This window comes from Camelina sativa, chromosome 8 (assembly GCF_000633955.1).
Source record: "Camelina sativa cultivar DH55 chromosome 8, Cs, whole genome shotgun sequence".
NCBI lineage: Eukaryota > Viridiplantae > Streptophyta > Magnoliopsida > Brassicales > Brassicaceae > Camelina > Camelina sativa.
The window spans coordinates 3,905,621-3,932,738 of record NC_025692.1 but is presented as its reverse complement, the minus strand read 5'-3'; the positions used below and the strand labels follow the sequence as shown (position 1 = coordinate 3,932,738).

The window sequence follows — 27,118 nt, the reverse complement described above, 5'->3', positions numbered from 1 at the left end:
ATTTGGATATTTTCAGTAAATACATAGATATCTAAAAAATTAACTATATAGACATAAATAGTTTGTGAATAGAGATGTTTACCTATGTAGGTTGTTTTGCTGATAAAAGACTAGGAAGTAGGAAATTGTATGAAATAATCGAGAAATACTATGTTTCTATAAAGAAGTTTGGTTAGGGTGCTACAAAGACACTAACTCGGTGACAATACATTTGTCTCATGTTTTTTTTTTTGTTGCTGATCTACGTTTTGAACCGAACACTTTTGGGCATGACAAGATGAAAAGAGGTTGCAATAAAATTCGACGGTGATGAGTTTCTAACGAGGTGTAAATGGTGTTAAGGTTTCAGATTTTGGGATAAAAATATAGAAATTTCCATGAGGCTAGACTCACTTGGTATCTTTTTAACTTAGTAAGATGTACGCAGAAACTCGAGAGAACATGGAGCGAATACGATGATTTGACGTTGAACCTATGCTCTTTTTTTGGTAGGAGAGTTTTATTATATTCTAACTTTACTGAAACATATCAGACAATTTTTAAATCGCTCGTAGATTCTAAGCGACTTGTGTGTGTGGTGGTCTTTAAGGCTTTAAATCAACCGTTAATCTTGTCATTAGCTAATAAATTAGTAATTACAGTACTAGCTAGCTAGTATACGATTTTTTTTTTGTCTTGGTATATAATTGCCACCGGTTAAAGAAATTGAATAGGACCTTGAAAGCACGAATTGGTTTTTTTTTTTTTGGTCAACTAGACTGTCGTCTTCTTTCGTGGTGTTTGGATGAATGATAAAACGTTGTCCATAAGAGAGAGACATGAGATCATCACAATCCTTCTTTCTTTTTCTTTTTTTTCGAACACCAATCTTTCTACTCACAAGTCTTTGATGTCAACACAAAAGTAAAAAGAGAAAGAAAAAAAAAACATCTGAAGAAGTTTCTCTTAGTAACTTACAATCTCAAAAGACCTGAAAACACAATAAGCAAAGAAGAAAAAAAAAGGGTCTGGCACTCCAAATTGATCCTAAACGCAACCGTAAGAACCTCTTAAACCTGGTGCAATCATCTTTGGTAGGGTCTTAATAGCGGTCATGGCGTCTGCAAGGTAGTTAAAGTACGTATTTAAATGCAGCCAAAAGATTTGCAGTAACAATAAGGATGTGTCTCTGTTATTTATCAAAGTTACCTGCGGCGATCATAATCCATCGGTTGTCTTTCCCTTGACCTGGACCGCGAACTGCGCCGGCTTCTTGAGTCATAGCCACGTGACTGATTATAGTTTCTGTCATGTTCACGGTGGTCATGGTGCCTGTCGCGGTCTCTACTCCTACGGTCAACATCTCTTCCACGGTCACGGATATCTCCTCCGTCTCTGTCTTTACTTGGTTCTCGCTCTCTACTCCTTTCCTTTGATCTGAGATTGGTTAAGATTTTCAGCAAAAATGTTAAAGTTTGAAGGAAGTAAACTACTAAAGTGTTTAAAAGCTTGAGAAAAGTAAACCTCCTTTCTTCAACCCGTTCCTTCTGAACTTTGTTCTTCTCCTCCTGAAGAAAACAGAAAGAATATAACTATACAGCATACATTGAGACCAACAGGAAAATCACAGTAGAAAGTTTCTATGACTCTTACCTGAAGCTCTGCCAATTTGTCGCGGATCAGCATGTAACCCAAATGTAGTTTCCCTCCAAAATGATCAGCTAACCGACGATCACTAAAGGCAGTACAAAAGATTTTTGACATTGCCAAATGCAAATAACAATTGGTGACATAATTGTAGTTTAAAGTTCTATTGCATATCTCTAACAGGCACAATAAATCAAGAAAGAACGCACATTTATTAGCTGCAAAAGTAATCCTCGTAAAACTGGGCCCAAATAGCCTGCTGGTGAAAAGGAGGTACAATAGCCGGGGTCAAATAATGAACCACTTGCAACCCAAGAATCTATCTCTAGCTTTCTTATGAAACACCAAGGAACCATAAAGCATAAATATGTTTGAGTAACCAAACCTAACCTGTCATAGACGCTCAAAAATGCTCCACATATGTCACATAGACGCAGTTTCTGGTCTGTCTGAGAAAACAAAAGAACAAAGAGTGAGGGCTACCAACTAACAAGCTGGTAAAAGAAACAGAGATGGTTCATCGAGAAAAGATGAGAAGATGGTATACTTCTCTTCAAAAGCAATTTCTATTAAGCTGTTAAACAATTGAGAACACTGCACCTTACTAAGAGAAAATAAAAAAAATTATCCTATCAAAACTTATAAGCCATTACTTCTTTTCAATTACTAGAAGCAGGACTATCTCCCGTAAATCCTAACGGTCATCAGCCTAAACAAATACCTAAGCATCAAGAATCTTGAGGGCCGCTACACGAAAAAAATTTCAATAGATTATTATGTCGGAGATAAGGTGATAAAAATGATGATCTTGACTTACAATGCGCACATCAGCAGCAGTGTACTTGGTTGAATCCACTACAGCTTCTTGTCTAACAGTAACCTGAAACATATACGATAAGTGAGTAGGGAAAGACATAAAGAACATGCAGAGCTATTCAAGCAATTTACAGAAACCGAGAAGAGAGATCCCAGTGTTGATAGAATTCATTAACATCTCCACATCCTATGAAGCACCTCAGAGATAAGAACCAAACAAAAAAAAAAATGTACAAAAGAAAACAAACCTTCTTAAGTGCTTCCGCCTCTTCTAGTGCTTTCTGCGCGTCATCAACCATCCCTTGTTCACCTGAAATAACATACAGATATCATAACTGTAAAGTGGCTGTTCCCAACATTGGAAAATTAAAATATTCCTTCTGTCGGTATGTAACTATAAACTGCCTTCTTCTAACAGACTAACACTGCCTATCACAAAGGCTTCCCAAGCTCAGTTTTGTACATACATAAAGAATCAAGTAATAGGCTTAGTAAATTTCTAGATCAGCCACCAGAAACTCACACATTGGCGAAGAAAGTTGAATATAAAAATGATACGATCAACTATAGAAACCAAAATTTGGCACAACTGCAATGATAACTTAGAGAACTATCGGTTCAAGGTCACCACAGATATGACTTAGAGGTTTGCCCCTTACCAAGTTCTTCTGCTTTCTTTAATTTTTCATTGATCATTTCTTGAGTACGAGGATCAGGCGAAGGTAATACTGCAGCTGGTGGCTGAGCTGGCACGGGCTGTGGCAAGGATGCCCTATCCTTGTTGAAGGCATCCAACAGTAGCACAGCCTGTAGGGAAACAAAACAAAGGACTTGACTGTTAACAATGTACCAAGCACAGCAAATAGCAAATTACATGATGACACACCTGCAGGTCGGCTCTTTTAATCCTCATTTCTTCAACTAACTCGAGAGCTCTAATCTTCGGATCCATTTTGCCTTCAAGATCTGCGATATGAAAACATGATTTCTGAATAATATAGTAGCATCCAAAGTTTTATATATCACACAACGATCACTAGCAGAAGCTTTACATTCAATTCATTTAGTGCCAATTATATAGAAAGATGATTTTTTCAACTTCAGACTAATTAGAGAAGGTGAAGAGTCACCTCTGGCACCACTACAGGAAAACTTTATTTTCCACAAGATGAAAAGATTAATTTACATCTTGTAGCTTTAAAGTAAATTAACTATTTTGTTCGTCGAAGCAAGCACATATCAAAAAACACTTCCAAATTCATAGCCTACTCTAGATGTTGTAGAGAAGCCTACAGAAATAACAATGAAAATACAATACCAACAAAATGTAGACACAAAATGTTCCAGATTTATATGAGCCGCAATGAACTTCTAATCATAAGAAACCCTCAAGGAGAAAGGAACATATAGTGGTCAATTAAGCAGCAATTTTTTAAAAAATTCTTTTCTATTACCGTGCAGGTCTGCTTCCTTCATCTTCTCTTTGATTTGCTTCGATAGTTCGAGAATTTCAGGTGACTGAAATAAAAAAAAAAAAAATAATGAGGAAAAAGCTTGAGTTGGAAAAAAACACAAAAAGAACTGATAAATTAAAACTTAGATAATCACCTGAGTAACTTGGATGACTGAAATTGCAAATGCAGCTTTGGCATCCTCTTCCTGAAGACGATTAAGGGCCCTACCAATCTTCCTATCACACTCAATAATAAGCCTATCTATCGCATCTTCCAATTCCCTATCGTAGTTGTCAACACCTTTTGCCTTTGCTTCTTTATATCTTAGGAGGAGTTAAAGCAAAACATTCCACTGAAAACTTATGTGGATATTAGGATAAAAAATAAAAGATAGGTTCCAGAGTTACACATAAGAAGACTCTACTTTCGTTCAAAAAAGATACTCTTTCCTCAGCTGCAAAGAGTGCACCTTCGGGCAAGGACCCATATCCATTTTCTGATAATATAACAAACATGTCAAAGAGTACTCACAGATCAAACTAGCCAACTAATATAAAAAGTGAGCCAACACAAAGTTCAGATGTACAACAACTTACGAATCTTGAACCCGAAAATTTCACTCTGAAGTGTTCAATATGCATATAAGAGCAAAACGAAGACTATGCAGTAGCAATGTAGCGCCACTGTGATAACAAAAAATTTCACACTGTTACCTAAATCAACAACCTCCCCCCGAAATCAAGCTAGAATTTATAACATTATTCAAAGTACTATATCAACTAACACAGACCAATACTAAAAATTCATGTATCAAAGCTATCTCTTACTAATATTTATCATGTCTCATCGACCCCGTGCTCAGAAGAGATGAGGAAATTAGGGTTTTTTTTCCCCTTTCCACAAGATACTAATGATAAAAGCCATTGAGCTTAAGAAACAAAACATGGGAATCGAAGAAGAAAGATGTATATATACACACCGTCAATTGAAAAAGCTCGTGAGGACAGAGACCAGAGAGGTAGAGACGGCAAACATCGCGGTCGTAGTATTTGCGATTCACCTCCGTCACGTCGCCGTTTCTGTTAGCTCCCATGAGCACATCGAGCTGCTTCCTCATTGCGTCCATCTTCGTTATCTCTTTCTCTATTTCACCCACACACTTTTGATTTCTCTGAATCACCAAACCTGATCTTCTCTGCGGACACAGAGACTACTGTATTGGGTTTTTAAAATTTTTGATCGGAAGCTTTTACAATTCACATTGAAGATTTTTGGTAATTAGGGTTCTGTGTTTTTAAAGGTCCCTAAAGTTGGAACAATTTTTAAGATTTTACCCAAATTAATATTAGGTGCTTATTGTGACAATTTAAAAGTATTGGGGTAATGTACGAAAGAAAAAACCTTTTATAATTTTATAATTTTTTTTAAGAGAGAAAAAAAAAAAAAAAATTAAGCTGATATTTACGAAAATGCCATCACTGCTCGGTTACACTAAAAAATCGTTTTGAGTGTCCTCTTTTTTTTTTTGGTTGAAAATGAACTCTGATGCGTTAGGTTTTGCACTCGTGCAATTTGCTAGTAGTTTGTGATATCGGACTCGTAAACGGACTATTGATTAGTAGTTTGATGTTTGAACATTATGTGTTAATTAGGTACTTATATAGTCCATGATCATGATGACAAATGGACTTTATGAAATTGACATCTTGGATGGATCCATATATCTTATGTAAGTATTCCTTTAGTATATTGGTATTTTGAAATCTGTCTGATGTTTGTGTGTGTCGAAGTAACATAATTAGATCCATATCCTATAAGACAAACGATGGACAGAGAGAAAGATAATTATATTAGACTTCTAGTTGATTGAGTCCAATTTATGGATGACGATTATTCTTGGAAGAAAAATGCAACCATGAATCGATCCAAGTTTTGCTTTAAGAGATTAGAAAAACGGTGATCACTAAAGAACAATGAGATACAAAATCTAACTAACACTTGGGTTTCTAATTTTTACACCATACTTTTGTTGTTGCAGTTACGACAGAGCGTGACATTTATATTTCTTGAACAATATACCATTAATGTTTCATTTTCTTACGTTTTTTTTTTGTTTTTTTGCTGCGAAAATTGTTTTCGATTTGCATTTCTTCACTTTAGCATACACATCGACTCTTCAAATCTCTTTCTGTTTCCAGCTTGAGTTCATATGTGGACGGAGATAGAGCTGTAACTCCAGGACAAAAATTGCATTGTTACTATCTCATTTTTATCCACTTGAAGTAACTCATAATAAGAAATCTTTAAGAACATCTCGAATGCATCTCTATTTTTTTCCTCTATAAATATTTTATAGAGAAAAATATAGCAATCTATTTTAAAAGGTAAATTTGTTCTAACCCACCTCTATTCTCATCTCTATAATAGAGATTGCTATATTTTCCTCTATATATAAAGGAAAAAAATAGAGTTCCTCTAGATACAGAGGAAACAATAGCAATCTCTATTTTAGAGATGAGAATAGAAGAGAAAAAAATAGGGAAAACCATTAGAGATGGTCTAACTATTACTTTTTCCCGTTCGATTTTATCCTTTTAATTGTAACATATCAATATTTTCTTTAATTGACAGAATATAATGGAATCGGGATCAAAATAATCATCTATGTATAATATGTTTTTTAAAATGAAAAGATATCTAATTAGCATCAGTTGCGTGGTGAGAAAAAAAAAAACTCTTAGTTCTTTTTCAAATAGAAATTGAGCCTTATATTGTTTTTAAAAGTATATAATTGTAGCATATTTTTCCATTTTAATGTTTTTAATTAACATTATACTTTGTGTTTTTTTTGGTTGTTGTTCCATATTGTATAACATGTTTTTTTTTTTGAATTACAAATCATTCATGGGACCGTGTGTATCGCACGCCAATAATTTTACCATTCGATCGATTATAAAATCTCTGAACGAATACAAGATTGTTTTCTTTTTCCAATAAATACAAGTAGTAGTAGTAATAAATTATCATAAGAAAAGAAAAAGTTGTCGAAAAAGAAAATGAGATGTCAGTCATGCAAAGAATCAGTGTGATGTGGAGTGGAAACAGAAGAAACTAGCCCGCTTTAGCCGGGGGAAACAAAAAGCTTTTCATGTTTATATAAATGAAAAAAGTGAAAATGTTGATTTGTTTGTCTTCTGAAAAATATGGAATAATATAGAATAGAGCATAAATATAAAGTACTTATGATGATATGACAATGACACTGGCTGTGGGCTGTGGCTGTGGCTGATGCAATTGCAATGTGACAATGTTATGGGTTTTAGTACGCAAGGCAGACTTCTTGCAGTCGCAGACCCTAATCATTTCCACATTCGTCTTTTTTACAATTTTTTTTTATAAAGAAGAATTTTATCTACTAGTAAGAAGAAACATGAGAAAAAAAATATAAATAAGGTTGATAAATAGTAGTTTGTGGAAAAAAAAAGGTTTATAAATAGTAGTATTAGGTTTACTTTTTAAAATACTAAATAATGTCCAAAGAATTAATTAGCTTGTCGAATTATTTAATTATATACTTTTGTAAACAGCCGCCTAGGTTGTCTCATAAATATCGGAATGTATATAAGAGTAGATAAAATACTACTTCTGAGTTCTGACTAAAAACATGTTAGGCAAAAGGAAACAAAATTGACTTGCAACTCCAGATCAAGTTCAAAGAAGTAATTTCACATCAATGACATATACTAATGTGTGTATATAGTAAATGAGTAAAAATGTGCATGCAAATGAACAATGAATGGGCAAAGTAAAAGGTATTGGGTGGGGGAATGGTAGAGCAGCAACAGCAGCAGCAGCATTTATACTGACAAATATCTCAAAATCATCCATCTGACTTTAATAGTAACATTTTCTTAAACTTTTTATTTTGTTGTTGTTTTTAACACTTTTCTTTCATTTAGTTTCTTTTTCGTATTCAGATTTTCTACTACTTTCAGATTTTTTATCTTGCTATTTTCAGTCATACGCTCTTGTCAGTTTGTAGTTATCTTCAACTACAGGTGTTTCCTTTTATTTTCAGATGGAATCTACAGGTGTTTCTCACTTCAATGTATTTACAATAACACATCATGATAATTGATTCCTATGGTTTTGACAAGTAATACTATTTTCACACGAAACTTTGGATGATAAGTCTAAAACCTCATCTCTTTCGCTTTTTTAATTAAATACATGCAAATGAAGTCTTATTCTGTTATTATTGAATGATAAACATTTTGTTTTGTTTTCAAACTCGTTTCGATGTAATATCGTCCCGAATCAAAATATATATAGCAAGTGAAATCTAAAGTTTCTTTTGTAGAGATCAGAAAATTTGAACCGTGTATCGAAAGTGTAAAAACTATTTTAATTCCTAGATCTAGAGGTATTGAAATTATTGGGTACCAAAGGTTTGGGGGATATATAAAGCAGATATGAACAAATTGTTAGGAAATAAATAATGTGATTTTGTAGGTACGAGGCAATTCTAGAACGTGTGTTGGTGGTGTGTTAGATATTGCAGGCATAATAATTGAGAAAGTAAATTTAAATAGACGACGAGAATCCATTGAATCGTATCTTACAAAAGAAAGTCCAAAAAACTAAAATTGTATATATATTCGAAAGATTATAAACCCATGCACATGCTCACTATCGTCTCATTGATCCATGTGTATACCCTATGTTTTCCTCCCTAATTACCCTAATTCATTTATTAATTCGAAACTAGTCGGATAAGCTCAACTACTTTACTTTTGCTTAGCATGTACATCTCTAGCATCCCTACTTGTCATCCACATCTTATGTAATTATACTTCCTTTAAGTATTATTTACTATTTTTTTTACGTTTGCAACGTGATAGTTGGAGGATCGAACCAGATTTGTTTTGAAATTTGGGACGTTTTTATTGGTTAATTAAACCATAACCACCAGACATTACATGCTTTTATATACATGCATGTCAAATTGAGTTCGAGACACAATTTTAAAAATTTAAACGTCGTAACTCTTTACTCTATAAGGTTTAAAGTAAGCATATTGAACCAAACATGAATATCAAGATCGTAAATATCAAGATCATGTGTGGTGTATATTGCACAACCTATCTCTTGAGAAACATATGTTTCGTGGAATCCGGGAAATATAACAAAGTACAAAACCAGGAATCTTCGAGTTCTTTTTATTTATTTATTTATTGGTTTAACTTTGAGATTGATGTAAAAATACTAAAAATGACGAATCGCCTAACACAAACGCAATCGCTCGGTCGTGTTATACGTCCAAACATACACATGTCTCTAACAGACACAGCATCATTGGTCTTAAATCGACAGCGAGTGAGTTTTTGGATTTTACTATTGGTCCTTGTGTTACACTTTTTTGTCTTTTACATTAACCTTTTTATGCGCATGAAGAGAGAGAGATAGAGAGAGAGTGAAACAGAGAATTGAAAGGGTTTTTGACTGAATAATTAAAATGTTACTAAAACAAATTAAAATTAAGAGATTATTGAATTACAGTACTACCCCTACCCTTCAAACCGACCAATACATCTCCACATTTTTCAAAAAACAACTGTTTTTTAATATTTGCTTTCTGAATTTTAATTGCAAACTTCTTTTATATAAATGCGCATATTATGTCGCCTCGGAAGAAATGAACATTATATTTTTGACTTTTCTTCTTCTTCTTCTTCTCTCTTCATTTAACACCAAACCTTTTTCTTTCTCCCATTCATGCATGAACCCTAACTAAGTTCTTCTTATTTTCTTCATCATCTCTTAACAAGGAGTTATTAGATTACATGAACTCAATGAATAACTGGTTGGGTTTCTCTCTTTCTCCTCATGATCAAAATCATCACCACACGGACCTCGACTCTTCTCCCACTACAACCGCCGTAGATGTCGCCGGAGAGTACTGCTTCGATCTGGCCGCTGCTGCCTCCGATGGGTCTTCTGCCGTTCAAACATCGTTTGCTTCTCCTTTTGGTGTCGTCCTCGAAGCTTTCACCAGAGACAACAATAGTCACTCCCGAGGTTTTTGTTTTAAAATTTTTATTTATTTATTTTATTTCTTGTTTTTGTTCATTTTCCCCTTCTTCCAATGCATAGAACAAAGACCAAGACTCACGCACGTAACCCTATTTTTGTTTTTGCTTATTTATCGATTTCATATCTTTTGAGAATTTCCATGAGTGGGGTTTGGTGCTTGTTCACATCTCATGAATTAAAAACTTAGTCAAATATATGATCTAGACATATTCTTATTCTCCATTAATCAATATCAAAATATGATCACACATATTTTGTGTACATATGTTTAATTTGTGTCCTCTAAATCAAATCCCATTTCGTTTCGAATATAATATGCGGGTTATGAATCGAACTCAACAAACCATAATCAGTTAGGGATCTCTTTGTTTTTTTGTTTATAGATTGGGACATCAATAGTGGTGCATGCAATACCATCCACAATAATGAACCAAATGGACCAAAGCTTGAGAATTTCCTCGGCCGCAACAGTACGATTTACAATACCAACGAGAACGTTGGAGATGGAAGTGGCGGTTGTGGAGGAGATGGTGGTGGTGGTGGCTCACTAGGCCTTTCAATGATAAAAACATGGCTGAGTAATCAGCCGGTGGCTAATGGTAATCATCAAGACAATCGTAATGGCGCACGAGGCTTGTCTCTCTCTATGAATTCATCTACCACTTGTGATAGCAACAACAACAACAATAATAATGATGTTGTCCAAGAGAAGACTATTGTTGATGTCGTTGAAGCTACACCAAAGAAAACTATTGAGAGTTTTGGACAAAGAACGTCTATATACCGCGGTGTTACAAGGTTCTCTTCATCCATTTATATATTTCTGTTGTCTAAAATGTCACATGAATCATGATTTTTTTGGTAAAGTTTGGGACATTCTAATGGTTAAGGTGAAAGAGTGCTACGGAATGTTCCTAGATATATATTAAAAAGATACATTAATTAGTGCATATGGGCTTGGATATATAGAGTAATAATACATACNTTGTGGAGGAGATGGTGGTGGTGGTGGCTCACTAGGCCTTTCAATGATAAAAACATGGCTGAGTAATCAGCCGGTGGCTAATGGTAATCATCAAGACAATCGTAATGGCGCACGAGGCTTGTCTCTCTCTATGAATTCATCTACCACTTGTGATAGCAACAACAACAACAATAATAATGATGTTGTCCAAGAGAAGACTATTGTTGATGTCGTTGAAGCTACACCAAAGAAAACTATTGAGAGTTTTGGACAAAGAACGTCTATATACCGCGGTGTTACAAGGTTCTCTTCATCCATTTATATATTTCTGTTGTCTAAAATGTCACATGAATCATGATTTTTTTGGTAAAGTTTGGGACATTCTAATGGTTAAGGTGAAAGAGTGCTACGGAATGTTCCTAGATATATATTAAAAAGATACATTAATTAGTGCATATGGGCTTAGATATATAGAGTAATAATACATATATGGTATGCTCACATTTGTTTGTATTAAATGTTCAGGCATCGTTGGACAGGAAGATATGAGGCACATTTATGGGACAACAGTTGCAAAAGAGAAGGCCAAACTCGCAAAGGAAGACAAGGTATACATATGTATTTTTTTTTCTTTTTTCAATTTATGTATAATTTGATACACCAGTATCTATTTTCGAACTAATCTAGGTTTCTTTTAATTTACATGTGTGTTTCCAAAATTGGCGTCTGGTGTTTATCTTCTCAGTTTATTTGGGTAAGTCATTGATATAAGTTCCATATAAAGCTATAAATAGATGTACATGACTAGTAGATCTACTTTAAGTATAATCTAATTAGATTGTTATCTGATCATGCAGGAGGTTATGACAAAGAAGAAAAAGCAGCTAGGGCTTACGATTTAGCCGCACTAAAATATTGGGGAACCACCACTACTACTAACTTCCCCGTAAGTTAAATTAATCAATAATTCATATAAATTCCTATCTCCAAACAAGTTTTATTCTTTTTTAATGGCTGAATAATTCTTTTTTTTTTTTTTAATTATCTTACTTTTGAATGTCATGTTTATATCGTTACATTTTTTACAATAAACTAATAATGTTGGCTGGATATAATATTCAGATGAGTAGTTATGAGAAAGAGGTAGAAGAGATGAAGCACATGACTAGGCAAGAGTATGTTGCCTCTCTGCGCAGGTATATAATGGAACTGTTGAAATTTATTGCATATGACATATATTATCCAGTTCTATATTACATGATAGAAACCCATCACGTATATATTTATTGATATTTTGTAATTCACATTATAAACTCATTAATATTACAAGGAAATATTTATAATAACCATTAAAATATGCAGGAAAAGTAGTGGTTTCTCTCGTGGTGCATCGATTTATCGAGGAGTAACAAGGTACTTAGTATAAATAAACAGAACAAATACAATACTTTCATTTTTTTTTAATGTATATATAACAATTAATATAATACTATGAATCTAAAATAAATGGTAATTTCTTCTAATATGGGTTCAAAAGGCATCACCAACATGGAAGGTGGCAAGCTAGGATCGGAAGAGTCGCCGGTAACAAAGACCTATACTTGGGAACTTTCGGTAAGTTTTTTTATTAATTTTATTCTCATACAGTGTTACACTATTCAATCAAATCTACAGACAGTAGATATTAATTATGCACAAATATACAAATCTTGTAGGCACACAAGAAGAGGCTGCAGAGGCTTATGACATCGCAGCCATTAAATTCAGAGGATTAAGCGCAGTGACTAACTTTGACATGAGCAGATACAATGTTAAAGCAATCCTCGAGAGCCCAAGTCTACCTATTGGTAGTTCTGCAAAACGTCTCAAGGAAGTTAACAGTCCGGTTCCAAGTATGATGATCAGTAACAACGTTTCAGAGAGTGCAAGTAATGTTGGCGGTTGGCAAAACGCTGCGTTTCAGCATCACCAGGGAATGGACTTGAGCGTATTGCCGCAACAGCAGGAGAGGTACGTTGGTTATTACAATGGAGGAAACTTGTCTTCTGAGAGTACTAGGGTTTGTTCCAAACAAGAGGAAGAACAACAACGTTTCTTGAGTAACTCGATCGATCATCATAGTTCCACTTCTGATGATTCGGTTACCGTTTGTGGGAATGTCGTTGGTTATGGTGGTTATCAAGGATTTGCAATCCCTGTTGGAACATCGGTTAATTGCGATGCTTTCACTGCTGCTGAGATTGCCTACAACGCAAGAAACCATTATTATTATGCTCAGCGGCAGCAACAACAGCAAATTCATCAGCAGATTCCGGAAGGAGATTTTCCGGTGGCGATTTCGAATAATGTTGGCTCTAACATGTACTATCATGGGGAATGTGGTGGAGAAGGGGCTTCAATGTTTACCGTTTGGAATGGCACTTAGAAAGATAAGTAAAAGATCTTTAGTTTGCTTTATGTTGTGAACAGTTTGAATCTGTTTTTGTTTTCTCTCTTTTTTGGTAAGTTTCTTAAAACTTTTTCATAGTTTCGATTATTTGGATAAATTTTTCTGATTAAGGATCATTTCATTTTTTTTAGCATTCTAGCCCAATTTATTAGTATTGTATTAATGTTGTTTGTTTCATGGATTCATGTTTTTTTGTGTGTGTATAAATAGTGTGATCACAAATTTATGCTATGTTCTTTCATATAAAAAGATCAACCATGTGAACAATTCTGTTATTTTTCTTTTAAAGATTGTAGGTATAGGATGCAATTGCAGTAGATAGGTTTGGCAAGAGACTCAAAAATTCTGGTTTTAATGTTAAGAATAATGTATCAGTTCCCAAATTTGACAAAAAATATAAATTTTTCAATGTTTTGGCCTTGGTTACACAAACTACTTAAGTAGATATGGATTCAAGATCCGTGGTGGGTTGCTAACGTGGGTACGTGACGACCCTGCTCAACGTGTGGACGTATCACGTATGGCCCAAAGATTGACTTGTGTGGTAATTGGGTTGGTTAGTTGGGATCGCCGATAGACTGATCATCCGTTTCGTATTTGAGAATAATCAAAAAGAGGGACGACAGGACTGGTGCAAAGGTAAACTAGCATGGAACTCGAATAGATAAGAAAGGCTGATGAAAAAGCACAAACGCATCTCATCTTTAGATTCTCTTTAAGCTTATGTATGCAGAAAACTCACCTAATTAGGGACAGAAGAACGTAACTTGGCTTGTACTCTACTCACCAAGCCCCCTTTATAATATGTTAATAAAAATTACTCTACTAGTATATTTCTTTTTGTTAGTTACTAGATTTAATTTATTTTCTTCAGTTTAATTGCCTTTTTATATAAACTTAACAGTTAACACCAACAAAAATCTTCCTTTAAAATACGAATCGAAAACTTATTTAAGATAGAAGGTATGAGATTAGGACAGTGAGTAAACTGAAAGAGACAGGCAAGTTACAAAAAGGTGAATCTTGAGGAAACCGCGACGGTGAAAGAACAACATATATGTCAAGCTGATGGATTGATCAGTGAGTTTGTTGCACTTCCAGCAAAATGTCAAAAAATTATTCTATAGAAAAAAATAATATTATAAAAACGAAAGCTTAGCTTGAAGGCAATGGAGACTCTACAACAAACTACGTACCATACAGAGAGAGAAAAACCAAAGGTTTCATTCATAAAAACCAAACTTCTTCTTCTTCTCACACATTAATGAATACTGTCCTATGATCTCCGATTTGTGCTCTCACTGTCGACGTTGATCGCTGCTAATCTCCGGTCGTCAGTATGGAAGCTAGCGCCGGTCTTGTTGCCGGTTCTCATAATCGTAACGAACTTGTCGTCATTCATAACCATGAAGAGGTTTTTCTCATTCATTACTCTTACCAATGTTTTTATCAATTCACTAGTAAAATATTTTTACTGCATATGGTTATTTTTTTTTGTTAAGATTTGAAGTTGCAGTAATTGTAGTAAAATTATATTTTTCAATTTTAACATTAGCAAAAAAAAAAAAAATTACTATGTTGTTAATAATGAAAAATTGAGCAATTTTTCAATTACTGTGTATATTTTATCATATTATTAACAACATGGTAACTTTTTTGTTTTGTTGTTGCTAATGTTAATTGAGCAATCAGAGTTATTAATTTAACCACTTAAATTAGTTTATATGGTTATGTAATTAAAAACCAAAGAGAGAGACTCTGTAATGTCTCCACAGTGCTGAAATTTTTTTTTCCTGGGTAATTTAATTTACAGCCAAAGCCTCTGAAGAATCTAGATGGACAATTTTGTGAGATATGCGGAGATCAGATTGGTTTAACAGTAGAAGGAGACCTGTTCGTGGCTTGCAATGAGTGTGGTTTTCCAGCGTGCAGGCCTTGTTATGAGTACGAGAGAAGAGAAGGGACTCAGAACTGTCCTCAGTGTAAGACTCGTTACAAGCGTCTCAGAGGTAATTTAGTTATTCTTCGCTCTTATCTTGTTCGACGAAATGCCTCAATGAAAAATAAAAAGCTTACTCTTTTTTTTTTGGTTCTGTTTTTGGTTTCTTGAAGGAAGCCCAAGAGTGGAGGGAGATGAGGATGAAGAGGATATTGATGATATTGAGTACGAGTTTAATATCGAACATGAACAAGACAAGCAGAAGCATTCAGCTGAAGCTATGCTTTATGGGAAAATGAGCTATGGAAGAGGTCCTGAGGATGATGAGAACGGGAGATTCCCACCCGTTATAGCCGGTGGACATAGTGGAGAATTCCCACTTGGAGGAGGGTATGGGAATGGAGAACATGGGCTTCATAAGCGTGTGCACCCATATCCATCATCTGAAGCTGGTGAGTCTCTCTGCTCATTGTCCTCTGTAACTTGTTGTAGCAAGCATAAACTTGAACTTTCACAATACCTGTTTGTGTATATATAAAAAGTTATCATTACGTACACATAAACTTAAGGACGTCTCACAGTGATGACTAGGGTCACGTAGTTTTGATATGTGCATAAAAACAGCAGTCCGAGGCTTGCCGGCTTGGTATGGAACTGTTTTGGTAGTAGATAGAGACTTAATTTTATAAACATGGATGGTTCTTATATTGTTATTTGAAATTCATCAGCAGAGTCTTGTCTATGAAAAGGGCTGCTTCTTTTAGCAAATTTCACGCACATGTAAAATGCAGTTGATACAAGCGAAAAGCAACTGATGTAGAGGTTCTAACGATATTTTTCTCTGTGTAATTTCAATGTGGTAGGGAGTGAGAGATGGGATGACAAGAAGGAGGGAGGATGGCGTGAAAGAATGGATGACTGGAAGCACCAGCAAGGAAATCTTGGGCCAGAACCAGATGATGATCCTGAGATGGGACTGTAATGCCGCCACAAACATTTTTCTAAGACTTCAGTTTTATATAATTCGGATTCTTGCTTTACAAACTTTGGATTTTGATAAATGGCTGCAGGATCGACGAGGCGCGGCAGCCACTCTCGCGGAAAGTGCCCATTGCCTCAAGCAAGATCAATCCATATCGGATGGTCATCGTTGCTAGGCTTGTGATTCTAGCAGTGTTTCTACGGTACAGGCTATTGAATCCAGTGCACGATGCTTTGGGGTTATGGCTGACCTCTGTGATCTGTGAAATCTGGTTCGCTGTCTCTTGGATTCTTGATCAGTTCCCCAAGTGGTTCCCCATTGAGCGTGAGACCTATCTAGATCGGCTTTCGCTCAGGTAAAATTTACATATTGTCAAGTAGGAGTCTTAAAATCTATGAAGTTGGAGTTCAGATATAAATAGTTTTTTTTTTGCTTATACAGGTACGAAAGAGAAGGTGAACCAAATATGCTTGCCCCTGTAGATGTCTTTGTCAGTACGGTGGACCCTTTGAAGGAGCCTCCCCTCGTCACATCCAACACTGTGCTGTCAATCTTGGCCATGGACTATCCAGTTGAGAAAATCTCCTGCTATGTCTCTGATGACGGTGCTTCAATGCTCACATTCGAATCTCTTTCAGAAACTGCTGAGTTTGCAAGAAAATGGGTTCCCTTCTGTAAGAAATTCTCCATAGAGCCACGGGCACCGGAGATGTACTTCACGTTGAAAATTGATTATCTCCAGGACAAAGTCCACCCAACGTTTGTTAAAGAACGTCGAGCCATGAAGGTCAGTGTATATTACCTGATCTAGCTGTACCACCACCCAGTTTTTTCACTATAATCTAAACTCATAAGAGAAATTGACTTATGACAGAGAGAGTATGAGGAGTTCAAGGTCAGGATCAACGCTCTCGTGGCGAAGGCCTCAAAGGTTCCTCTAGAGGGTTGGATCATGCAAGATGGAACACCATGGCCAGGGAACAACACTAAGGACCACCCAGGAATGATCCAAGTCTTCCTCGGCCACAGCGGAGGATTTGATGTCGAAGGCCACGAGCTTCCGCGGCTTGTGTATGTGTCCCGTGAGAAGCGTCCCGGTTTCCAGCATCACAAAAAAGCCGGCGCCATGAACGCCCTGGTAATTTTCTTGATCTGCCTTGGACCAAACTAGAAAATGATCTCTGTTTCTTGGACCTAACCTGATACTTCTTTCAGGTTCGAGTGGCAGGCGTACTCACAAATGCTCCTTTCATGCTGAACTTGGATTGTGATCACTATGTGAACAACAGCAAGGCCGTAAGGGAGGCAATGTGTTTTTTGATGGATCCTCAGATTGGAAAGAAGGTCTGCTATGTTCAGTTCCCTCAAAGGTTCGATGGTATTGACACGAACGATCGTTACGCCAACAGAAACACAGTCTTCTTTGATGTAAGACACAATTAATATTTCTTCAAGTTGTGGTCTATGAGATAAATATACCCAATTCCTTACCCTCTTGTTTGCAACAGATCAATATGAAAGGTCTAGATGGAATCCAGGGTCCAGTTTACGTTGGTACTGGTTGTGTTTTCAAACGACAAGCTTTGTATGGTTATGACCCGCCAAAGGGTGCTAAACGTCCAAAGATGTTGAGCTGTGGTTGTTGTCCTTGTTTTGGACGCCGGAGAAAGAATAAAAAACATTCCAAGAATGACATGAATGGTGACGTTGCAGCCCTTGGAGGTAAATTATCCCAACAACCTTATAACATCAGTCCATATCTTGAAGTAGGTTTAGTTTACGTTGGGATTTTGCAGATCTAATAGTTTTTTTTTGGCAGGAGCAGAAGGTGATAAGGAGCATTTGATGTCTGAAATGAACTTTGAGAAAAAGTTTGGGCAATCATCCATCTTTGTAACCTCGACTTTGATGGAAGAAGGTGGCGTTCCTCCATCATCAAGTCCTGCAGTGCTCCTTAAGGAGGCAATCCATGTCATAAGCTGCGGTTATGAAGACAAGACTGAGTGGGGAACTGAGGTAATAATGCTGAATCGTAAGATAGTACCTTCTTTGTGATTTAGAAGCTGGCCAGCGTAAGAAACTTTTGTGTATCTCCGAATTGCAGCTGGGTTGGATCTATGGCTCTATCACGGAGGATATTTTGACGGGTTTCAAGATGCATTGCCGTGGCTGGAGGTCTATTTACTGCATGCCTAAGAGGCCTGCATTCAAAGGTTCAGCTCCTATTAATCTATCAGACAGGTTAAACCAGGTTTTGCGTTGGGCACTCGGATCGGTTGAGATATTTTTCAGCCGACACAGTCCTCTCTGGTATGGCTACAAAGGAGGAAACCTCAAGTGGCTTGAGCGTTTTGCTTATGCCAACACAACAATCTACCCGTTCACATCTATACCACTCCTTGCCTACTGTATCCTTCCAGCCATCTGTCTCCTTACAGACAAATTCATCATGCCACCGGTTAGTAAAGTCATCAGATAAAGCGCTTACAAAGCTGCATTAAGTTTGCTAACTATCTGTTTTCCCGAATTGTCTTTCAGATAAGCACATTTGCTAGTCTCTTCTTCATCTCACTGTTCATGTCGATCATTGTAACGGGAATCTTGGAACTGAGATGGAGCGGAGTTAGCATTGAAGAATGGTGGAGAAACGAGCAATTCTGGGTTATTGGAGGAATCTCAGCTCATCTCTTTGCGGTTGTCCAAGGTCTCCTCAAAATCTTAGCAGGCATTGACACAAACTTCACAGTCACATCAAAGGCAACAGATGATGATGACTTTGGAGAACTTTACGCATTCAAATGGACAACACTGCTTATCCCTCCAACAACCGTCTTGATCATAAACATTGTCGGCGTTGTTGCAGGCATCTCAGATGCCATTAACAATGGATATCAGTCATGGGGACCTCTATTTGGTAAACTCTTCTTCTCCTTTTGGGTCATCGTTCATCTCTACCCATTCCTCAAAGGTCTGATGGGAAGACAGAACAGAACACCAACCATTGTGGTCATTTGGTCAGTGTTGTTGGCATCTATCTTCTCGTTGCTTTGGGTCAGAATTGATCCTTTTGTCCTCAAGACCAAAGGACCTGATACTTCCAAGTGTGGCATCAACTGCTGAAGCAAAATCTTTTCTATTTCTTCTGAAACTTTTCTGTACTTTTTCCAGTGTGTTTTCACTTCTTTTTTGGATTGCATAATTGGATTTTGTTTATTGTATATTAGCCAGCAAAACAGATGGATCTGGATTTATTGTGAGAGATTAATGCAATGTACAAAGAAACTCAAACAAATTACTTTTGAGTTACAGAGTAAGAGATTCACATATACTTTCCCAAAGAGTATACTTGCAGTGAAACCACACAAATCTTGATAGCAAACTGTAACAGAGATAGCCTGAGTCTTTTTCTTCTATCGTGGAAATTCACAAAATAAATAACAACACGACTAAACACCCTCACATATCTCATTACAACTTCAAGCTGAATATCAGTTGATAACATTAAGAAATAATTGAGTTGCCTGAGTTTGTTTAGTAAAAGTCTCACTCTCATTCTTTTGAAACACCGAGGATCCACTGGGAGAGATGAGTCAAGTATGGCTCAGCCTGGGAGCCTTTGCTCAAGACTGGTCCTAAGCTCTGCAACTCCGTGTTGAATTCCCTTTCGAAATTGCTATGTAAAACGCGTTACAGCCATGTTAGAACAATACCGTACTATGAAGTTCAAAAATTGTAACAGGAACTGATTTTATGAAGATCTAAATGTTACACCAAGAAAGTGAAGCAATTAGTCTTAAAATAGTACATTGCCACTACTTACAATATGGATTCTGTGACGATTGTATCTCTTATCATTGTCTTCTGTGGATGAGACTGGCTATTGATGTCGATAGATGATGATATCAGCCACTGTGTAGCTGCAGCATATTGTAGACACACTGATTTCAACTTCTCCATTTTCTGCAATGCAGTAAACACGAGTGTAAACTATTGATAAACATCACACTATTACTAGCGCGTTCAGAATTTCTGCTATCGTTGCACGAAAGAGAAGAACATAATTACATCAATTATGAGAAAACATAACATTTAATGGAACAGGGGCAAACCTTAAGGACATCAGGTAAAAGAAGCAAGCATCCTCTCAGACATTTATCAAGAAAGAATTCATGATGTTGTATCACCTGTAAGATGATGGCACATTGTTCAATGAAGAATGTTTTCCTGCAAACAAAAATAAAGCAGCTCTCTTATCTTACCTCATCTACACTCCTTGTGGATTGTAGTCTATCATGCATCACATGCCAATTTGGTTCAAGAACCTGAAGAGACATCCGACATAAAAGCAAGCAAATGCAACATTAGACAGAACTGGAGAGCCAATAGTTGCCAAAATAAACACCAGATCATCTCATAAAAAATTATGGCTTCATACACTTCTGGTGTGATTTCTCTCAACTGTTAACTGATAGTGTACTAACATATATCTCGTAACTTGCAGTTGCAGTTGCAAGAAGTGCCTACATTTGTAAGTATGAGTTTTAGGACTACAGAGATATCTGGATTCAATATTAGAGTGTATGTCAGCAATTCCAGACGCCAGTCTTCTAGAGACTTATACCACAAAATATCAATGGAAAACAGGAGCTACGGATAGACAATCAAATCTTAAAAAAATAAAAAATCCAAATTTCATTCAACTAGCAATCATAATAGTTTATAGCAAACGAAAAAACAGAAACTTCATGACTTGCCTCGAATGTAAGATAATGTAGAAGGCTACTGATGAATTTAAGCATACTACGGCAGAGAAGCGATGATCTAGGAATTGCTGTACCCTTAGAGTTCATAGACCGAATCCCCTGAAGAATTTCACAGCAGTTTATTAGAGAAGCAACATGATTAAAAGGGTTTTATAAGAAACCAAAAATAAAATGAAGTACAAGCTAGAAATTTTATATCAGTTCATACTTGATGTATCTGCCAAGCACCACAAAGCTGGCGTTCCACATGTTTGCAATGAAAAAGAAAGCGGAAAATCAACTGGTACTTTGACAGTGCTTTCTTTGAGATGACAATAGATAGTGGCCACTGAACCTGAAACACAAAGCCACAACCAACATATCAAACAATTGAGTAGCCAATCGAATATGAATTTGTCGGTTACTTATATAAGTATGAATGATGAAATCTAGAAGGGACTTAGTAGTTATATATAATAATTATTAATAGTATTTACACTGAGGAATTACTAAAATATATCACGACGAACATAATAGTAAGAATCCAAATATAATCAGGTAGTTGCAGACAAGCAAGAAAGGAGAAGACCTTATAGCTCAAGGAAAATGTCTCTAGACCAGTGATGCTCACTGGGTCCTCTATACTATTGCTATCAGAGTCCTTGTGCATTCCCAAAGTCGTAAGCAATGAAGCTCGATCCTAAGAAATGAATGCAAAGTGAGAATATATTATGTATAAACAACATTGTAACTGATCACATCCAGGAAAAGAAAAATTAACTGCTCACCACACAACAAGTCAAGTCTTCGTGGCAAGGATCTGCTGCAGCCGCTGTGGTACGTAGAGCAAGATCTAGCAAAGACTAAACAATAGACATCCATTCAGATTCCAACTAAAAAATAGCGAGCCCTATCGATTAACTAATGGTAAGAAACTATGTCTAATACTTAGATCATGCTCTAAAGGGGGAAAAGCACCTGCAACTTTTCAACAGATACTTCATGCACTTTTTTGTTGAGCTCCTCTCGAGCAATGTCCATAAAATGAACCAAGAAATCACCCTGTAGTTCATTAGATTGTTGTACCAAAATCAATTAGAAATCAAACAACTAAACAACAAACTTTTCGGATTGATAAATTATGCCTAGAAAAGTCTGATGAACAGAACCAGCATACCTGGTCGAGAAGAAGATAGTGCTTTATAGATCGAAGCCTTCCTACGAGGTCATACTGAATCATATACTGATGATCAGAGAGGTGTATTTACGAGTAATGACATCAAAGAAGCCGTCATAACACAATTTATTACCTTATCCTTGATGAGATTCACAAGCTCTATACTGGCGAATTCGTGAGCAGCCTTTATGCATTCAAGATAATGATGATTTGAACCAAATATTGTTAACTTAGATCTCTCTGAAAGAGGAACCTGTTAAAAAAATCAGCCAATCTCATGTTCAATATCACAAACACTGTTAATTGTATCAAAAGACTAAAAATTCATACACAATCGTACCTGAACATTGTGCCCACATTCTCTCATAACGTTTAGATATTTCCCTGTGGTCAATATTGTTGCAGCAATGTTTGCAAGGAAGCCAGGGATGGTATCCTTGAGGCTGTATCTTTGGCTCCAATATTTAGCTGTAGAGTCCTGACTGAGGCTCTCCTGTACGAAAAAAATGACATTGTAAGCAATTGACAATTGTGCTGGTGAGCTGAGCAAAAATTGAAGTACCTTTTTAAGTGACCTGTTCTCGGCAATGAAAAACTCCCCATACGGATCTTCAATGATCCCTTCGTAGACCCACCTTAATTAAACACTAATTAAAGTTAGTTGACACATCTAACATTGTATTTTAGCAAATATCCATGTACAGATCTGCCAGACAAAAGATAATAAACATGCTCGCCAATTACTCCTTCCAAACAATAGAAAAACATAGCCACAGGTTAGACTAGATTATCTGAGCATTCCATGTGTAATAACAAAGGAGAAAAGGCAGAGATTATAGCACAACTTTTTTTTTTGGCTATGAGTCTAGTTACGAGCAAGGAAAAAAGAGGCGTAGGTAACCAACCTTTCCAATATGCTCAGGTATGCATTGCTTGCACACTCCGTCATTTTCTCTAACAATGACCTTACTGAATTATCACCAGCCATCGCTTTAGCCTAGGCATGACAGTCTTCAAGATTAGGACATATAATAAGAAAGTTCGAGTACAAAAAAACTCAAAAGATTTTATGACTAAAGCAAAAATCTACCTGACTCTGCAAGAGATTGAGAACACCAGAACCCACAAAATGCTTCGTCGAGGCCTGCTGAACTACTGCAGCCAATGCGCGCATGGATCCCATCATGGGCTGAGAGATACGAAAAACAATCAGTCAGCAAACTTTTTTACGGAACCAGTAGGTTGAATTGTCTAGAAGAAAGACAGACCTGACAGTAAAACCATAATCCTTGGATAGAAAGTCTTTCAAGTCGAAATTGATGTTCCAATTGTGCCACCATGGCTTGATAATCCTGATAAAAGACAGGATTGTTAATACTTTCAGCAATAGAAAAGAATGTTGTCAAATAACCTCAGAGCTAACAAGAAATGATATCCTTAGTCCAATCAATACATGACATGGACTAGACACGAAACCCCACATGTGAAACAGAAAGAAAAGAATCAGACTATCATTTTATTCAATGGGGAAATAATTAGAGAGAGATTACAGAGACAGCAAGAATTTAACACAAAGATGACAGTATGAGCTATATGCGTCATCTTAGATATTCATACATACGCATAACACACACTCAGAAATGTGCTAAAGAAACCAATTCCGTGGACAAAAAAAAGAAAAGAAACCCAATAAAAAAACTAAAATCATGCTTTTAGTTAACTGAGTAGATCCCCAAAGTTGGCTACTAGTTTAAGGAATCCATATTCAGCTCGCAAAGTCGCTAAAATGAAACATAAGGGAACGAAAATAACTCAACAAACAATGCATCATAATAACCACAAAGCTAGCAACCTATATCACATACAAGGAGGAGTGCCCTGAGTGCAGCTGCGAATGCATGGTTAACTAGCCCGTTCTTGAACTGTGAACTTGACTCCACAAATTGGTCAATCAGCAGATAATATTCACATAAAGGGAATATTCTTTTTGCCAATTCCTGCAAAAATAATTTGTATTGGTCAATATATTCAAAAGACCCAATAAAACTAAGAGTTACAATGTTAATTCTTTATAACATCTCTAAATCCTTGTCAAAAGAGTTCCAAATAAAACAATAACACTTTCAAGAAGTCAGAACACCAATTAAACGCCATATTCTTTCAAATAAAACAGCACCAAGTTCCATAAACATACAAGACGAGGAAACACCTTTCAAATAACAGTCTCAAAATGTGAATGACTTTGTCAGTTTTGCACTAACTTTTACTTTCTATTTGACAAACTTAGCACCAAAGATAGAAGATCATGCATGGTTAGAAATCACTCGGTTGACCACTTGTAGACCATCATGATTAAAATGCTTGGGATAAGAACCAAAATTAAATGAGTTGAGTACGACTTGCCTGTAGTGCCAACTCCATTGATCGATCAACTTGGAAAGCTATACTATCCTCCTTCCCATGGAATCGTTCAATTGATATATATCTCCCTTCAATTCCAACCAAAGCAGACAAGAGATCATCAATGACAATAAGTTCCTGCATGCCCAAAAGGGCTAAACAAGTTATTGAAATGGACATAACAGAAGAGATGACACCAAGTCTCAACCTAGGCAAGCAAGTTCCACAATTACTTGGCTCAGATCAATTACCCTAGTCTAGTTAAAACCACACACCATAAACCCAAGCTTTATGTACCTCACCACCAGTTTCAAGGATACACAATAAATGGAAGCAAAAAGCACTAGGTTTGTAAAACAACACAAACCTGAAGCGCTGTGTCATAGCAGCCAATTGCCTGATCTACTCCAGAACTGCTGAAACCAAATGGAGAGTGGAAATCACACAAACAAAAAAAAAAAATCAGTGATTTTTTCTTTTGGAATGTGCTCGGAAGAGTAATAAAGCAATTGACTTGGGAGGTTAAAACTAGAAATTTAAACGTAGAAATCGAGAACACACCTAGAGGACCTCTTAGAATCAGCAAGTTTGGAGCTTGGCCTCGTTTCCTGAGAAATAATAATACACCCACCCACCCATTGTGTCAAAAAAGTATCTTTCTTTCTTCAAAAAAAATCAAAAATACGAAAGAATTAAAACGAAATCAAGCACAAGTAATAAAGATGGGGAGAACCTGGTGGAAGCGACCAGTGAGAAATGGCCTGTCTTGGTTCCAACGAGGAGTCGTTGGGCACGAGATTGGCGACATTGATTCCATTGGTTCTCTCGCTTTCACTCTCTGCAACTTCAAACCAAAAACAAAGCTTTTTACGCGAATTGCAGAAGAAAAAAAAAAAAGAGATTCACAGAGTCTCATTCCACCAAGTTCCGGTTTTCGTAAACCATCAATTTCAGGGTTGTGAAAATGTCCGGTTTTGAATGAACCAGTTTCAAATTCGAGATCTCGAGACCCACCCAATTCAAACAATAACAAAAATCACTGATTTCAAGGTCTCGGCATTTTAACGGAATCTGAAACCCGAACCTGAACTCGATCTGAAATAGGCAGTTTGGTTCGGATTCGGGTAGTATGAAATATCCGATCAGATTTAGTTTTTCTGAGATTCGGATACCCGATCGGGTTCAGGTATTATCCGATATCTGAAGAGGATCCGAATTGACCCGAAATAAGTACAAAACTCCACTTTTGTGGATTTGAACCCAGTACTTTATGCATTAATTAGTGCATTATAAACCATTTTGCCACCTTACTTATTATGTCTTAGTATAAAAATATTAATATTTATATATATTTATACATCTGTAATTTAAAATTCTTAATTGACTTATTTTTTTCTTTCATAATCAACGAAAGAACTATAGAATCCCTAATCGATTTAAATTTTCATTATCCAGATCAATTTTATGAGAAATATGATAAACAAATCTAAAATATTGAGTGATAGTTTGTGGTGTTTGACTTTTGAGGAGTGAGTGAGATTGAAAACAGAGATGAATATGAATCATATCATATAATTTGCTGTAGATGTTGTTAGATTTGGTAGAAGATTTAAAAGATTTGGTTCTTGAAGTGGTGGTTATGGATGAATAAATCTAGGGTTTTTGGGTGAAGATTAGAGAGATGAAGAAGAGGGGAAAAAGAAAAGGAAGCTAGAAGCTAATTTTTTTTTTCTCTTTTCATGACAAAAAAAAAGTTATGAATTCGGATATATCTGAAATTACTCGAACCCGAAGCCAAATTACCTGAACCTGACCCGAAATTATAAAATACCTAATTAAATTTTATATCTCTACATCCGAAAATCCAAAAACCCGAATCCGATCGGGTATCTGAATGCCCAGGGCTACTGATTTCAAAACCCTATATATCTGAAAGAAGAAGGAGAAGTATCGAGAGTTTAAAAAAACCTATCTCGGCGCAGTAAGATTCAAGGTAGTAGCTTCACTTCACCGTGAGTGGTGGTGTCTTCGATTGTTGACAGTGACACCTGAGTTGTGAGAAGACTCGATTCGCTCTCTCCTCGGCGGGCAAATTCAACTTTGTATATTTTTCTCTCTTTCAGTTTTTCAATTTTGTCAATTGAATTTAGATGCTAAAATAAATTAAAAAATGAAAAGAAAAAAATATTAAAAAAACCCATCCTTTTGCTCTTCCTCTGTCGTCCACCACCTTGAATTACACAGAAACGTATGATTATCTCTCTATTCTATTTTATTGAGTTCTCAAAACGAATTAAACACAAAGAAAAACATAAAAAAGGGATATCGTCAGCTTCTCTCTTCTCCCTGTACCTGGAAATCATATAGCAATCTCCAGGTTTTTCACTTCAACAATTTTATCAATTATTGTCCTTTTGAATTCGTTGTTTGATTCTTAAACTCCTTGTATTGTAAAAGTTGACCCTTTTGGGGAGGG

General features: G+C 36.2%; 5 protein-coding genes across 16 annotated transcripts in view; 3 read left to right on the top strand and 2 right to left on the bottom strand.

The window, feature by feature from the left end:
* LOC104706037 (putative RNA-binding protein Luc7-like 1) lies at window positions 820–5,167 on the bottom strand. 6 transcript variants are annotated; one of them, XM_010422165.1, is made up of 14 exons: window positions 4,876–4,966; window positions 4,493–4,579; window positions 4,340–4,392; window positions 4,051–4,219; window positions 3,897–3,960; window positions 3,329–3,408; window positions 3,102–3,249; window positions 2,691–2,752; window positions 2,444–2,506; window positions 2,017–2,075; window positions 1,633–1,885; window positions 1,504–1,547; window positions 1,189–1,416; window positions 820–1,100 (listed from the first exon to the last, which is right to left on the bottom strand). In XM_010422165.1, the coding sequence occupies exons 2-14, from the start codon at window positions 4,535–4,537 to the stop codon at window positions 1,082–1,084; spliced, it is 1,287 nt and encodes a 428-aa protein (XP_010420467.1). In that variant the 5' UTR covers window positions 4,538–4,579; window positions 4,876–4,966; the 3' UTR covers window positions 820–1,081. The 6 variants fall into 6 exon arrangements, 4 of the variants coding, with proteins under 4 accessions (XP_010420467.1, XP_010420465.1, XP_010420466.1 ...); XM_010422163.2 differs by lacking the exon at window positions 4,493–4,579 and having other exon boundaries at window positions 4,876–5,167; XM_010422164.2 differs by lacking the exon at window positions 4,493–4,579 and having other exon boundaries at window positions 1,633–1,882; window positions 4,876–5,167.
* Window positions 9,595–13,579, top strand: LOC104706035 (AP2-like ethylene-responsive transcription factor BBM). The gene is made up of 9 exons (XM_010422162.2): window positions 9,595–9,974; window positions 10,373–10,787; window positions 11,479–11,561; window positions 11,699–11,707; window positions 11,811–11,899; window positions 12,076–12,149; window positions 12,316–12,366; window positions 12,491–12,567; window positions 12,669–13,579. Exons 1-9 carry the CDS (start codon window positions 9,740–9,742, stop codon window positions 13,376–13,378), a joined length of 1,743 nt encoding a protein of 580 aa, XP_010420464.1. The 5' UTR covers window positions 9,595–9,739; the 3' UTR covers window positions 13,379–13,579.
* LOC104706034 (cellulose synthase A catalytic subunit 7 [UDP-forming]) lies at window positions 14,622–19,629 on the top strand. 2 transcript variants are annotated; one of them, XM_010422160.2, is made up of 12 exons: window positions 14,622–14,816; window positions 15,216–15,411; window positions 15,515–15,793; window positions 16,205–16,319; window positions 16,412–16,678; window positions 16,765–17,110; window positions 17,198–17,461; window positions 17,539–17,751; window positions 17,832–18,045; window positions 18,149–18,339; window positions 18,428–18,781; window positions 18,862–19,443. In XM_010422160.2, exons 1-12 carry the CDS (start codon window positions 14,742–14,744, stop codon window positions 19,441–19,443), a joined length of 3,096 nt encoding a protein of 1,031 aa, XP_010420462.1. In that variant the 5' UTR covers window positions 14,622–14,741. The 2 variants fall into 2 exon arrangements, with proteins under 2 accessions (XP_010420462.1, XP_010420461.1); XM_010422159.2 differs by having other exon boundaries at window positions 14,742–14,816; window positions 18,143–18,339; window positions 18,862–19,629.
* Window positions 19,631–26,697, bottom strand: LOC104706033 (gamma-tubulin complex component 2-like). Of its 4 annotated transcripts, XM_010422157.2 has the most exons (22): window positions 26,611–26,697; window positions 25,376–25,480; window positions 25,204–25,250; window positions 25,010–25,058; window positions 24,646–24,780; window positions 24,108–24,239; window positions 23,511–23,594; window positions 23,333–23,431; window positions 23,148–23,239; window positions 22,805–22,877; window positions 22,583–22,735; window positions 22,376–22,495; window positions 22,243–22,296; window positions 22,044–22,127; window positions 21,854–21,928; window positions 21,655–21,765; window positions 21,295–21,420; window positions 21,078–21,185; window positions 20,583–20,645; window positions 20,433–20,507; window positions 20,144–20,283; window positions 19,873–19,996 (listed from the first exon to the last, which is right to left on the bottom strand). In XM_010422157.2, exons 2-22 carry the CDS (start codon window positions 25,457–25,459, stop codon window positions 19,873–19,875), a joined length of 2,028 nt encoding a protein of 675 aa, XP_010420459.1. In that variant the 5' UTR covers window positions 25,460–25,480; window positions 26,611–26,697. The 4 variants fall into 4 exon arrangements, with proteins under 4 accessions (XP_010420458.1, XP_019083852.1, XP_010420460.1 ...); XM_010422156.2 differs by lacking the exon at window positions 26,611–26,697 and having other exon boundaries at window positions 19,631–19,996; window positions 25,376–25,694; XM_019228307.1 differs by lacking the exon at window positions 26,611–26,697 and having other exon boundaries at window positions 19,631–19,996; window positions 25,010–25,055; window positions 25,376–25,693.
* The window catches only part of LOC104706032 (ADP,ATP carrier protein ER-ANT1-like), a 2,176-nt gene continuing 1,654 nt past the window's right edge, over window positions 26,597–27,118 (top strand). Inside the window, exon 1 of one of the 3 annotated variants that reach the window (XM_010422155.2) lies at window positions 26,597–26,744. The gene's annotated coding sequence lies outside the window, so the exon portion shown is untranslated. The other 2 variants (XM_010422154.2, XM_010422153.2) reach the window with 2 other exon arrangements.

Excerpts from the sequence above, each read along its gene's own strand:
- LOC104706037 (XM_010422163.2), bottom strand. The coding sequence starts at position 5,022 with ATGGACGCAATGAGGAAGCAGCTCGATGTGCTCATGGGAGCTAACAGA. Across the intron at positions 2,507-2,690 it reads AGGCGGAAGCACTTAAGAAG|GTTACTGTTAGACAAGAAGC; the intron begins GTTTGTTTTCTT and ends TATATGTTTCAG. Across the intron at positions 1,417-1,503 it reads GAACGGGTTGAAGAAAGGAG|ATCAAAGGAAAGGAGTAGAG; the intron begins GTTTACTTTTCT and ends AACCAATCTCAG.
- LOC104706035 (XM_010422162.2), top strand. The coding sequence starts at position 9,740 with ATGAACTCAATGAATAACTGGTTGGGTTTCTCTCTTTCTCCTCATGAT. Across the intron at positions 9,975-10,372 it reads CAACAATAGTCACTCCCGAG|ATTGGGACATCAATAGTGGT; the intron begins GTTTTTGTTTTA and ends TTTTGTTTATAG. Across the intron at positions 12,568-12,668 it reads CCTATACTTGGGAACTTTCG|GCACACAAGAAGAGGCTGCA; the intron begins GTAAGTTTTTTT and ends CAAATCTTGTAG.
- LOC104706034 (XM_010422159.2), top strand. The coding sequence starts at position 14,742 with ATGGAAGCTAGCGCCGGTCTTGTTGCCGGTTCTCATAATCGTAACGAA. Across the intron at positions 17,111-17,197 it reads AAGAACGTCGAGCCATGAAG|AGAGAGTATGAGGAGTTCAA; the intron begins GTCAGTGTATAT and ends GACTTATGACAG. Across the intron at positions 18,340-18,427 it reads AGACTGAGTGGGGAACTGAG|CTGGGTTGGATCTATGGCTC; the intron begins GTAATAATGCTG and ends TCCGAATTGCAG.
- LOC104706033 (XM_010422156.2), bottom strand. The coding sequence starts at position 25,558 with ATGAGACTCTGTGAATCTCTTTTTTTTTTTTCTTCTGCAATTCGCGTA. Across the intron at positions 20,646-21,077 it reads TACATTATCTTACATTCGAG|GTTCTTGAACCAAATTGGCA; the intron begins GCAAGTCATGAA and ends ATGTCTCTTCAG. Across the intron at positions 20,284-20,432 it reads TTTTACCTGATGTCCTTAAG|AAAATGGAGAAGTTGAAATC; the intron begins GTTTGCCCCTGT and ends ACTGCATTGCAG.